Source organism: Pithys albifrons, chromosome 27 (assembly GCF_047495875.1).
Source record: "Pithys albifrons albifrons isolate INPA30051 chromosome 27, PitAlb_v1, whole genome shotgun sequence".
NCBI lineage: Eukaryota > Metazoa > Chordata > Aves > Passeriformes > Thamnophilidae > Pithys > Pithys albifrons.
Window position 1 is genome coordinate 3,818,400 of NC_092484.1, and position 12,242 is coordinate 3,830,641.

At 57.5% G+C, this 12,242-nt stretch overlaps 2 protein-coding genes across 21 annotated transcripts; both read left to right on the top strand.

Moving 5' to 3' along the window:
- Nucleotides 1–224: 224 nt before the first annotated feature.
- PEX11G (peroxisomal biogenesis factor 11 gamma) lies at nt 225–3,688 on the top strand. Of its 2 annotated transcripts, none has more exons than XM_071578203.1 (3): nt 225–1,281; nt 1,440–1,490; nt 2,049–3,688. In XM_071578203.1, exons 1-3 carry the CDS (start codon nt 656–658, stop codon nt 2,266–2,268), a joined length of 897 nt encoding a protein of 298 aa, XP_071434304.1. In that variant the 5' UTR covers nt 225–655; the 3' UTR covers nt 2,269–3,688. The 2 variants fall into 2 exon arrangements, with proteins under 2 accessions (XP_071434304.1, XP_071434305.1); XM_071578204.1 differs by having other exon boundaries at nt 2,052–3,688.
- A 2,311-nt stretch (nt 3,689–5,999) lies between these two features.
- LOC139683283 (ectoderm-neural cortex protein 1-like) lies at nt 6,000–11,484 on the top strand. 19 transcript variants are annotated; one of them, XM_071578261.1, is made up of 2 exons: nt 6,000–6,049; nt 8,226–11,484. In XM_071578261.1, exon 2 carries the CDS (start codon nt 8,241–8,243, stop codon nt 10,008–10,010), a length of 1,770 nt encoding a protein of 589 aa, XP_071434362.1. In that variant the 5' UTR covers nt 6,000–6,049; nt 8,226–8,240; the 3' UTR covers nt 10,011–11,484. The 19 variants fall into 19 exon arrangements, with proteins under 19 accessions (XP_071434362.1, XP_071434351.1, XP_071434366.1 ...); XM_071578250.1 differs by lacking the exon at nt 6,000–6,049 and adding an exon at nt 6,784–6,845; XM_071578265.1 differs by lacking the exon at nt 6,000–6,049 and adding an exon at nt 6,798–6,845 and having other exon boundaries at nt 8,231–11,484.
- Nucleotides 11,485–12,242: the final 758 nt, after the last annotated feature.

Below are 12,242 nucleotides of genomic sequence, written 5' to 3' on the forward strand. Positions count from 1 at the left end.
GGGCCGTGCCCCCGCAGGTTCGAGCCCTGTCCTACGGGTGCCAGCTGGCGGGGGGAGCTCTGCCCGGGCCCGGGGCGCTGCCCGCGGGGCTCCTGGCCGCCTCTGCCCAGCTCAGCTCCTGCCGCACCGTCTTGCGCCTCTTCGACGACCTGGCCATGCTGCGGCACAGCTGCGGATACGGGTTGGGCCCTCAGGTGAGCAGGGGCTGGGCCCCCAGGTGAGCACAGACTGAACCCCCAGGTGAGCAGGGACTGGGCCCTCAGGTGAGCTCAGACTGAACCCCCAGGTGAGCAGGGACTGAACCCCCAGGTGAGCAGGGACTGGGCCCCCAGGTGAGCTCAGACTGAACCCCCAGGTGAGCAGGGACTGAACCCCCAGGTGAGCAGGGACTGGGCCCCCAGGTGAGCAGGGACTGAGCCCCCAGGTGAGCAGGAGCTGAGGGGTTGCCCCTGGCTGCACTCCTGGGACACACTAAAGCTGCTCTCCCTCCCCTCTGCAACTGCACAGAAGGGAGAAGAAAAGCAAGGTAGGATTCATGAGATAACAACTGGGAGAGGTCACTTACTGACCATCATCAGGGGCAAAACAGACTCAAAGTGGGGATATTAATTAAGTTTATTACTGATGGGATTAGAGCAAAAGAGTGAGAAGTAAAATGATCTTAAAGACACTTTCCCCCCCACACTCCTCCCTCCTTCCACGTTCTTCCTCCTCCCCCCAGCAGTGCAGGGGGATGGGTTTGGGTGTCACAGTCAGTCCCCTGCTCCCCGTGGGGGGCACAGAGTCCTTCACCAACTTCCCCAGTGTGTGTCCATCCCCTGGCCACAGTTCTTCACAACTGCTGTCCCCTGGGTCACCTCTCCATGGGGTCATTCCTTCAGGAACGAGCTGCTCCAGGGTGGGTCCCCCACAGGGCCACAAATCCTACCAGGGCTCCACCAGACACAGGGGAACCTTCTGGCAGCTTCCAATAGAAGCCACCCCTGTATCTCCCCTGCTACCAAACCTGGCCACAGAAACCCAGTGCAGGGGGTCACCCTCAGCCCCCCGGGGTCACCACAGCCCCCCCAGGCGTGTCCCCTGTGCTGATCCCGCCCCGCAGGACGAGGATTTGCTGGTGCGGGGGCTCAGCGTGCTCTGCAACGTGGCCAACCAGCTCTACTACCCCTGCGAGCACCTGGCGTGGGCGGCTGATGTCGGCATCGTGCGCGCCCCCTCCCGCAAGTGGTGGACGCTGAGCACGGCGCTGTGGGGCTGTGCCCTGCTCCTGGGAATGCTGCGGTACGGCCGCGGGAAGGGCAGGGGAGGGGCGGGAATGAGCCCTGTGTTCCACGGGAGAAAACACAGGGGCCCCTCTGCCTGCGGGAGGTGCTCCTCCTCATGGAAGAGGAAAAATCCTCCTGTTGGTGCCCCAGGAGGAATAACTCTGTTGTTTTCAGGTCACTGAGGGTCTTGTGCCAGTTAAAAAGAAAACTGAGGCAGCACAAGAGGTAGGATTCCCCTCCTTGGCTATACAGCTAATCACGGAATCACTGGCCAGCCTGTGCCAGGGCCTCACCACCCTCACAGGGAAGAATTTATTCCAAATATCCCACCTAATCCTGCCCTCCTTCAGCTCAAAGCCATTGCCCCTTGTCCTGTTCCTCCAAGCCCTTTTCCAAAGTCCCTCTCCAACTTTCTTGTAATTTAATCCCATATACCAGTTCCCATTTGTAATTTAATTCCATATACCAGTTCCCATTTGTAATTTAGTCCCATATACCAGTTCCCATTTGTAATTTAATTCCATATACCAGTTCCCATTTGTAATTTAATTCCATATACCAGTTCCCATTTGTAATTTAGTCCCATATACCAGTTCCCATTTGTAATTTAGTCCCATATACCAGTTCCCATTTGTAATTTAGTCCCATATAGCAGTTCCCATTTGTAATTTAACCCCATATAGCAGTTCCCATTTGTAATTTAGTCCCATATACCAGTTCCCATTTGTAGCCATCACATTATTATGACATTCTGGGCTACCATTAATATTTCTTTGCTTCCAGCAGCACCTCTTCCCCTCAGAGTCAGCAGCAGTTGAGAGCCCAGGTGAAGGCTGAGCTTCTGAGCATCCTCACAGATGCAGCAGATCTTTCCAACGCCATCCATTGGCTGCCTCCAGGATTCCTGTGGGCTGGAAGGTTCCCCCCATGGTTAGTAGGGCTCCTGGGGACCATCTCCTCGCTGATTGGAATCTACCAGGCATCCAGAGGAGGAAATAACTGAGCTTCAGGAGCCCAATTTCCACGTGGTAGAAGTGTCTTGTTTAACTTTGCTGGGTGTTGATTGTAATTCCACACATCCTGTGATTGGGACTGGAATCAAGATGTCTGTTGCAGAGAGGATTGTTTACAGCTGACAATTTTTATCACTTTTCATCAGAGAAATCTTTCTGGTGAATCAGCTGAAAATCAATCTACAGTTGGTAAAATTGAGGGGTAAAAAGTGCCTTCCATCCTTCCTTCCTCTGTCCCAAAACTTAAATGCTGCCTTCCAGTGTTTTCTGTCACTTAAAAGAGCACAAAATCAGTGTTAGGTGGAAAAACTGCCATGGTTCTGTCACACAAAACTTCTAAGGGACAAATCCTACAAGTTCATCCTCCAGGCCAGGGACACGACCCATATCCTGGGAGTTTCTCCGTGGGATGTTTGGGGGTTTGAGCCCAAAGTGGATACCCAGACGGCATCTCCATCCGATATCGTACCAATGGAAGCCCATTCAGCCCAAGGTGACTGAAGGGCCACACCAAGACCCTGAATCACCTTGTCCTGAGCTGCTCTTTGCTGACGGTGCCGCCCTCGTTGCTCACACAGAAGCAGCTCTGCAGTGCTTCACATGCTGCTTTGCAGAGGCTGCTGAGCTTTTGGGGCTGGAAGTCAGCCTGAAGAAGATGGAAGTTCTCTACCAACCTGCACCTCAAGAAGTCTTCCATCATCCTCACATCACCACAGGCAATTCAGAGCTTAAGCCAGTCCAGCAGTTCACCTGTCTGGGAAGGATCATTTCCTCAGACGGTGAGATTGACAAAGAAATAGACAACAGGCTGGCAAAGGCAAACAGAACCATTGGAAAACTCCATAAAAGAGTCTGGTCCAATAAACACCTGAAGAAAAGTACAAAGATCAGTGTCTACAGAGCCATTGCACTGTCTACTCTTTTATATGGGTCTGAATCCTGGGTCATCTGCCACCACCTGCGGCTTCTCGAACGCTTCCACCAGCGCTGCCTCCCTTCAATCCTAAACTTCCACTGGGCTGATTACGTGACCAATGTGTCTGTTCTGAACAGGCAGGGTCAGCAGTATGGAGGCCATGCTGATGAGAACGCAGCTGTGCTGGGCAGGGCACGTCTCCAGGATGGAGGATCACCCACTGCCCAGGGCATGTCTCCAGGATGGAGGATCACCCACTGCCCAGGGCACGTCTCCAGGATGGAGGATCACCCACCGCCCAGGGCACGTCTCCAGGATGGAGGATCACCCACCGCCCAGGGCACGTCTCCAGGATGGAGGATCACCCACTGCCCAGGGCACGTCTCCAGGATGGAGGATCACCCATTGCCCAGGGCACGTCTCCAGGATGGAGGATCACCCACTGCCCAGGGCACGTCTCCAGGATGGAGGATCACCCACTGCCCAGGGCACATCTCCAGGATGGAGGATCACCCACTGCCCAGGGCACATCTCCAGGATGGAGGATCACCCACTGCCCAGGGCACGTCTCCAGGATGGAGGATCACCCATTGCCCAGGGCACGTCTCCAGGATGGAGGATCACCCACTGCCCAGGGCACATCTCCAGGATGGAGGATCACCCACTGCCCAGGGCACGTCTCCAGGATGGAGGATCACCCACCCACTGCCCAGGGCACGTCTCCAGGATGGAGGATCACCCACTGCCCAGGGCACGTCTCCAGGATGGAGGATCACCCACTGCCCAGGGCACGTCTCCAGGATGGAGGATCACCCACTGCCTCCCAAAGATTGTGCTCTATGGTGAACTCGCCACCGGCTGCCGCAAGAGAGGAGCCCCGAAGAGGAGATACAAGGACTGCCTGAAACAACACCTCAGCCTTGGCCACATTGACTGCCACCTATGGTCCACTCTGGCCTCCAATTGGGATTCATGGAGACACACCATTCACGACGCTGCTGCTTCCTTTGAGAATGCACAGAGGGTCAGTCTTGAGGAGAAAAGACACCGCAGACAGAACCGTTCCTTGCCAATGTCACTCAGGGAGACGTTCCCCTGTGCCTTCTGTGACCGGACCTGCCTATCCCCTATCGGCCTTTTTAGCCACCGGCACACCAAGCCTGGGCAGTGCCCTTCTCAAATCTTCGTTCGCAAAGCCTGGCCATGATGATGATGATGGATACCCAGAGCTCAAAGGGGAGTGAGCAGTGATGCTGTTCGTGCCAGCTGTGTTTCCTTAGAGTCAAGAGGGGAAGGAAATAACCACTGGAAGAAGCTTCCTTCCAGTCTGCGTTGCTGGTTTATGGAAAAACGGTGGAAGTTGAGACTTCCCGCAGCGCTGAGGCTCCAGCTGTGCCTTCGTGCAGTGCCACCGGGTGGAGCTCTTCCACCAGCCTCGCAACTGCCAACGGACCTTTGTTAAAAAAAAAAAAAAGGCAGGAAATGTTTTAAGCTCTTTGAGAAGAGCAACCAAACCAATGCCGAGATGGGGTTTGCAGTTACAGTTCTGGGCGTTGCCAATAATAAACGACACGAATACTTCAAAGGTGGCCTTGAGTGATCATTCCTTCTGAGAGCAGGGGAAAGTTCTTCACCTGGTTCTGGAAAGCTCCAGGCAGTGCCCAGGTGACAGAAGATGTGAGTGCTGTGTGAGCTGCAGCTCCCTGTGTGTTACCAGCCTTGCTCCTCCCGAAAATAAATAAAGAAATCAGTAAATCCAAGCCCCTGACTGATTGCCATGGAAATGCACCCTTTGAAAATAGTTTTGAAAACACTTCTGCTTGGGCTGCCTGGGGCTCCTGTCCCAGTGCTTGGTTTTGTTGTTGTTTTTGGCCCTGTGTCCTGCCTGTGTTCAAAGAGCAGAGCGAGGTCTGGATACTCTTTATCCTTTGCCCCGTCCTTGATGTTTGTCTGGACCTTCACCCTGCAGAGTGTCCCTGAGGGTGCCTTCCTGGCTGTGCTGGGAATTTGGTGCCAGATCTACAGGGTTTGGTACAACTCAGAGTGTGGGCAGAGGTTACCTGGAGGAGACTCTTGGTTTTTCTGTACTTTCCTCAGTTCTGTGTCCAGACAGTGGGAGGAACCAAGTCCTTCAGTTTAGGGACAGCTTTGCCTGGTCCTGTCACCCACAGTGGTGGCTCCTGATGCAGTTTAGTTATTTTTTAATAATAAATAAGGTTCTTTTTGTATTCTCAACCTTGTTAAACCATTTGTTCAGCACTTATTCTCCTGTTCAGCACAGGACAGGTTGTAGCTTTAACACTTTTCAAAAAACCCAACCAAATACACAAAACCTCTGATGCCAAATTAGCAAAACTCTAAACCTTGTTTTGACGTAGGGAAAAGACTCTGAAAACTGCTCCAAGTGCCTTTGCTTCACCCCCTTCCTCATCAAGCATTTTGAAATCAGAGTTGGTGATGCTGAAACATGCAGAGATAAAGCAAAACAGGGTAATTCAGAATTTCTAGAATTTATAATTTTTTCCTTTGATCCTGCAGACACACCACCTGCTGCCTGTCCAGAGCAACACTTGCACCTTTTTATCACAAGACCTTGTGTGGGCAGATCTGATCCTCCCAAAACTTGCTTTTTGGGTTTTTTCCCCCTCTTTTCTGCTGTGGCATCAGCCCAACTGAGCTCCTGTTCCTGACGGGAGGGGGGGGTGGGGTGTGATTGTACCTTTCCTTGGCAGGGAAAGCACCAGCCCTGGAGCTGGTGCTGCAGGGGATGGGGAGGCAAAGGCCAGCGGCACCTTTTGGTGTGGGAACAATCGCTGGATGTTTTCCAGCCCGAAGCTGAGCTCCACATTTCCAAGGTGGGCTCCACGCAGGAAAACCTGCTGAGCAGAGCTGGTTTGTGCGGCCGCGACCTGCCTTTGTCAGCAGGGCGGGATCCAAAGGCCGCGGGCGAGCGCTGCTGATCCCAGCGCCGCTGCATTTATGGCCCTTTATTGGCGAGGTGGCTCCGCGCAGAGCCACGCGGGGCTCGGGAGCGTCGCACCCGCCGTGCCGGCCCCGCGACCGCGGTGCGGGCTGCGATGCGGGGCTTGGGCCCGGGGGGCGACGCTCGGAGCGGGGGGGACGGGGACACGGGTGGGGAGTGAAAAGGGGGATCAATGGGAGAGATAAATGAGGGGATAATGGGAGGGATGAATGGAGGGATCAGTGTGGGGGGATCAGTGGGGGATGAATGGAGGGATCAGTGTGGGGGGATCAGTGGGGGATGAATGGGGGAATGAAAGGGAGGGATCAGTAGGGAGATGAGTGGGGGGATCAATGGGAGGGATCAGTAGGGAGATGAGTGGGGGGATCAATGGGAGGGATGAATGGAGGGATCAGTGGGGGGGATGAATGGGAGGATGAATGGGAGGGATCAATGAGAGGATGAATGGGAGGGATCAATGGGATCAATGGGCAGCGGTCAGTGGGCAGGGAGGGGTTAATGGGCGGCGCATGCGCTCCGGCCCCACCTTCCATTCGCAAAGAGAGCGCGCAGGGCGCTGCGGCCGCTGATTGGCTGCTGGGCGGGCGGGGGCGGGGCCGGCACGGGGCGGCCACGCGGCGGCGGCGGCGGCGGAGGCAGAGCGGGAGCGGAGCGGGAGCTGTGAGCGGGTACGGGACCTCTGAGCGGGTACGGGATCTGTGAGCGGGTACGGGATCTGTGAACGGGTACGGGAGCTGTGAGCGGGTGCGGGAGCTGTGAGCGGGTACGGGACCTCTGAGCGGGTACGGGATCTGTGAGCGGGTACGGGATCTGTGAACGGGTACGGGACCTCTGAGCGGGTACGGGAGCTGTGAGCGGGTGCGGGAGCTGTGAGCGGGTACGGGAGCTGTGAGCGGGTACGGGAGCTGTGAGCGGGTACGGGATCTGTGAGCGGGTGCGGGAGCTGTGAGCGGGTGCGGGAGCTGTGAGCGGGTACGGGATCTGTGAGCGGGTGCGGGAGCTGTGAGCGGGTGCGGGAGCTGTGAGCGGGTGCGGGATCTGTGAGCGGGTGCGGGAGCTGTGAGCGGGTGCGGGAGCTGTGAGCGGGTGCGGGATCTGTGAGCGGGTGCGGGAGCTGTGAGCGGGTACGGGACTTCTGAGCGGGTGCGGGACCTCTGAGCGGGTGCGGGAGCTGTGAGCGGGTGCGGGACCTGTGAGCGGGTACGGGAGCTGTGAGCGGGTACGGGAGCTGTGAGCGGGTACGGGACCTGTGAGCGGGTGCGGGACCTCTGAGCGGGTGCGGGACCTCTAAGCGGGTGCGGGAGCTGTGAGCGGGTGCGGGACCTGTGAGCGGGTACGGAACCTGTGAACCGGGTGCGTGACCTGTGACCGGGTGCGTGACCTGTGACCGGGTGCGTGACCTGTGACCGGGTGCGGGACCTGTGAGCGGTGCGGGACCTCTGAGCGGGTACAGGACCTCTGAGCGGGTAGGGGATCTATGAGCCGGGTGCGGGACCTCTGACCGGGTAGGGGATCTATGAGCCGGGTGCGGGACCTCTGTCCGGGTACGGGATCTATAAGCCGGGTGTGGGACCTCTGAGCGGGTGCGGGATCTCTGAGCCAGGTGAGGGACCTCTGAGCCTGGTGTGGGACTGCGGGGCCGGTGCGGGACCTCTGAGCCAGGAGCGGGACCTCAGAGCTGGGCGCGGGGCCAGGAGCGGGACTTCAGGGCCAGGTGCGGAGCAGCGGGGCCAGGTGCGGAGCGGGGTGCGGCCCCGCGGGGCGGACTGGGCGCGGACAGCACCGGGAGCGCACATCGCCCTCTCCGCGGTTACTCCGCGGGCGCGGCGGAGCCCTGAATGCCCCGGCGTTTGGTCGGGGAGTGCCCGGTGCCCCGGTCCGGTCAGCGCTGGGCGAGTCCCGCGGGCGCGGGACGGCCCTCCCCGAGCTCCCCGCTCCGGTCGGTGCCCCCGCCCCGCCGCAGCCCGCGGGCGCTGCAGCCCCGCCGGTGCCGGTGCCGGTGCCGGTACCGAGCGGGCTGTGCTGACTCGCCGGTTTTCCCTTCGCAGAGCAGCCTCAGCACTATGTCCGTCAGCAGCCACGAGAACCGGAAATCCCGCTCGAGCTCCGGCTCCATGAACATCCACCTCTTCCACAAACCGGGCCACGCCGACAGCCTCCTCACCCAGCTCAACCTGCTCCGCCAGCAGAACCTCTTCACCGACGTGGTGCTGCGGGCGGGGAACCGCAGCTTCCCCTGCCACCGCGCCGTGCTCGCCGCCTGCAGCCGCTACTTCAACGCCATGTTCAGCGGGGGCCTCAAGGAGAGCAGAGATGCCGAGGTGAACTTCCACGACTCGCTGCACCCCGAGGTGCTGGAGCTGCTGCTGGACTACGCCTACTCGGCCCGGGTGCTGATCAACGAGGAGAACGCCGAGTCCTTGCTGGAGGCCGGGGACATGCTGCAGTTCCAGGATATTCGGGATGCCTCAGCCGACTTCCTGGAGAAGAATCTCTACCCTGGGAACTGCCTGAACATGCTGCTCCTGTCCGATGCTCACTGCTGCGAGCGGCTGCTGGAGCTGTCCTGGAGGATGGCATTGGCCAACTTCACCTCGCTGTGCAAGACCGAGGATTTCCTGCGGCTGCCCAAGGACAAGCTGCTGGAGCTGGTGGAGAGCGAGGAGCTGGAGGTGGAGGATGAGACGCTGGTCTATGAGGCCGTCATGGGTTGGATCCGCTACGATCTGTCCCGGCGCCACGAGGTTCTGCCGGAGCTGCTGCGCTCCGTGCGCCTGGCGCTGCTGCCCGAGTCCTACCTGCGCAAACAGGTGGCCTGTGAGAAGCTGGTCACCAGCCACAAGCTGGGGGAGGAGATCGTGGCCGACGCCGTGAGGTGCAAAATGAAGATCCTGCAGAACGACGGGCTGGTGACGGGGTGCTGTGCCCGGCCCCGCAAGGTCAGCCAGGCCCTGCTGCTGCTCGGCGGCCAGACCTTCATGTGCGACAAGATTTACATGCTGGACCCTAAAACCAGCGAGATCATCCCCCGTGCCGACATCCCCAGCCCCCGGAAGGAGTGCAGCGCCTGCGCCATCGGCTGCAAGGTGTACATCACGGGGGGCAAAGGCTCGGAGAACGGCGCCTCCAGAGACGTCTGGGTCTACGACACCCTCCACGACGAGTGGGCCAAAGCTGCTCCCATGCTGGTGGCGCGGTTTGGCCATGGCTCCGCCGAGCTGGACCACTGCCTGTACGTGGTGGGGGGTCACACAGCCATGAGCGGGGCCTTCCCGGCCTCTCCGTCCGTCTCCCTGAAGCAGGTGGAGCACTACGACCCCCAGCTGGACAAGTGGTCCCTGGTGGCCCCTCTGCGGGAGGGTGTGAGCAACGCCGCCGTGGTGGGGGCCAAGATGAAGCTGTTTGTTTTCGGGGGCACCAGCGCCAACCAGAGCAAGCTGCCCAAGGTGCAGTGCTTCGACCCCTGCCAGAACCGCTGGACGGTGCCCACCAGCTGCCCCCAGCCCTGGCGGTACACGGCGGCCGCCGTGGTGGGCAGCCACATCATGGTCATCGGCGGCGACACGGAGTTCTCGGCCAGCTCCGCCTACCGATTCCACACTGACACCTTCCAGTGGGCCAAGTTCGGGGATGTCACCGCCAAGCGCATCAGCTGCCGGGCCGTCACCTCGGGGAACAGGCTGTACGTGGTGGGGGGTTACTGTGGGGCCCAGCGCTGCAAAACCCTGGACTGCTACGACCCCTCATCCGACACCTGGAGCAGCGTCACGACCGTGCCTTATTCCCTCATCCCCACCGCCTTCGTCAGCACCTGGAAGTACCTCTCTGCCTGAGCGTGGCCAAGACTGGAAGGGAAATAGTTGTGAATTGATCCAGAGCTCCTCTGTATAACTCTGTGCTGCACAAAGGGTAAACCTTGAGGGGCAGATGCACGTGGATCTGAACTGGAGTTGTCCAGCCTTGAGGGGCAGATGCACGTGGATCTGGACTGGAGTTGTCCTTGTGTGAGCACCGGCTCCAGAAATGTGTTTCCAGGCTGGTGGTTTGGGATCAAAAATCCTGCAGGAGAGAGAAATTCTCTTTAAGGTGCCAAAGTGCTGCGGGGAGAAGATTGGTATAAATAACAGGACTCTTAACCTGGCATCTTAGCCCTGCCACCGAGTCTGGGCCTATGCAAGGATTTTGGGGAATGCTCTGTGTGAGGATTGGGTGTCGTCCCTGGCTCAGGGAGCTGCTGCAGTGGGTGTTTTTTGCAGGCAGTGTCTGAGGAGCCGGGACAGACCGTGCGGGGCCACGGGGCTGCTTTTAGCGCAGCCTCCTCCTCCTGGTGCCACAGTTAATCTGCCAGTGGCACCCAAATGTCTTGTGGGACGCCAGGGCTGGGAGCTGGTGCCAGCACAAGATTATAGCTGGGATTTAGCCCCAGAATGGTGGGTAATTGCATTTATAAGACAAGCCTGTCTATGTATAAACACAGGGTTTCTCTGCTTCTAATTATTCCCTGGTGTCCCTTTCATGCCATTGCTTTCCTGCAACACACAGATTGACTTTCAACATTTGCAACTGGAGTTAAACCTTTCTAAAGGCTTTTGGCAGAAACGATGCCAGTGAATCACAGGCCCTGCAGGGTTTTTATTTTCTCTTTGCAAGAGCTCTACTACCCAAATGAACTTATTAATGTAATAAAATATCCTGGGACATCTGTAGAAAATTCCTGGACGTGGAGGGAAATCAGCAGAGCTCTGTGGGATCCAAGGTCTGAGTGGTGTTGGGTTTGCTGTGCAGTGGTCTCACAATGCTCTGCACCACAGTTCACACCTTGCTATGCCAGTGTCTCACTTGACTGAGGATCCAGGTGGAAGACACAGGGAGCAGGAGCACCTCCTCCCACCCAGCAAGCCAGTGAGCTGATGGATCCCATCAGCACAGCTCTGGCTTTGAACTGCTCCTGCAAATCCATCCCCTTGGTCAGCCCATGAAGGGGACAGGCACAGAGGGGTCTCAGCTTGTGCTGTCCCTTGAGACAGCAAAAGGCTTCCAAGTTTTCTCCTAACTTGTGTGATCTCAGAGCAAGAACCAGAGATATTTTGGATTTTTAGTGATATTTACTAGAAAGGACAAAGGACAATCCTGACTGGCCACTCTGCTGGGACTCAGAGCACAAGCAGCACCAGGGGCAGTTTCCTGGAATGCCTGAACATGTGACTACTTTGCCCACGAGCTGGTTCTTTCCTTTTTTTTTTTATACAGCAGTTGTGTGCTTATTACTCAGCCTGGAGCTGCTTCAATAAATCTGAATCAAATCCATGGTGTTCACTGCCTGTTCTCTATGCTTAAACTCTGCAGGTTTTCCCAGCCCTCACTTTAGTAGACTAGTGAGGACCTTGAGTTCAAATGGAGGGCTCAGCTCTTCCTGTGTCTTTGTAACACAGGTTTGAGGAAAGCTCAGGTCTCACACTGCCTTTTAGCTTTGAAAAACACACAAGTCTGTTTAAAACTCCAAAGGTTAAGCTATTCTGTGCCCTTACCTGGTCATCCTCCATGGAGTTGGGTTTCCTCACTGTCCAAAGCAATGGGGGAAAGCACTGCCCCTTCTGTCCCAGGGGCTGTGAGCTCCAGGCCCTGCTCCAGGTGAGAGGAGGCAGTGGCTGGGAAGGAAGGGCTCTTCCTGAGACAGGAATCAGCACAGCCAGAGGAAACAGGCACCAAAGGTACAACCACAGAAGCATGGTTTGGGTGTGATGCATTATTCCAGAGGTAAATAAATCAATGTCACAGCCCTTCCGAGCTGCTCATACAGGCAAGAGCTGGCATGACAGGAAGGAAAGGAGTTGCCCTGCTGCTGGAGGCAGGAGCAGATACACAGGCTTCATTTCCACCCTGGTTTCTGATGCCTTTGCCATTTTCAGCTCCTGTGCCACCTCTCCATGGCTGGCTGCAGGGAGAGGAGCCCACACCCAGCCTGGAGCACACAGAGAAAAAGACTCATTTCAGTGGGAAAAGGGTAAGATCATGGAGTCCAACCATCCAGCAGCTCCCAGCCTGGCCATCCCTCACACACACAG

Bases quoted from the DNA above. Each gene is read 5' to 3' on its own strand.
- PEX11G (XM_071578203.1), top strand. From the start codon at position 656: ATGATCTTAAAGACACTTTCCCCCCCACACTCCTCCCTCCTTCCACGT. The intron at 1,282-1,439 runs GTACGGCCGCGG...TGTTGTTTTCAG, and splicing joins CTGCTCCTGGGAATGCTGCG to GTCACTGAGGGTCTTGTGCC. The intron at 1,491-2,048 runs GTAGGATTCCCC...CTTTGCTTCCAG, and splicing joins AAACTGAGGCAGCACAAGAG to CAGCACCTCTTCCCCTCAGA.
- LOC139683283 (XM_071578261.1), top strand. From the start codon at position 8,241: ATGTCCGTCAGCAGCCACGAGAACCGGAAATCCCGCTCGAGCTCCGGC.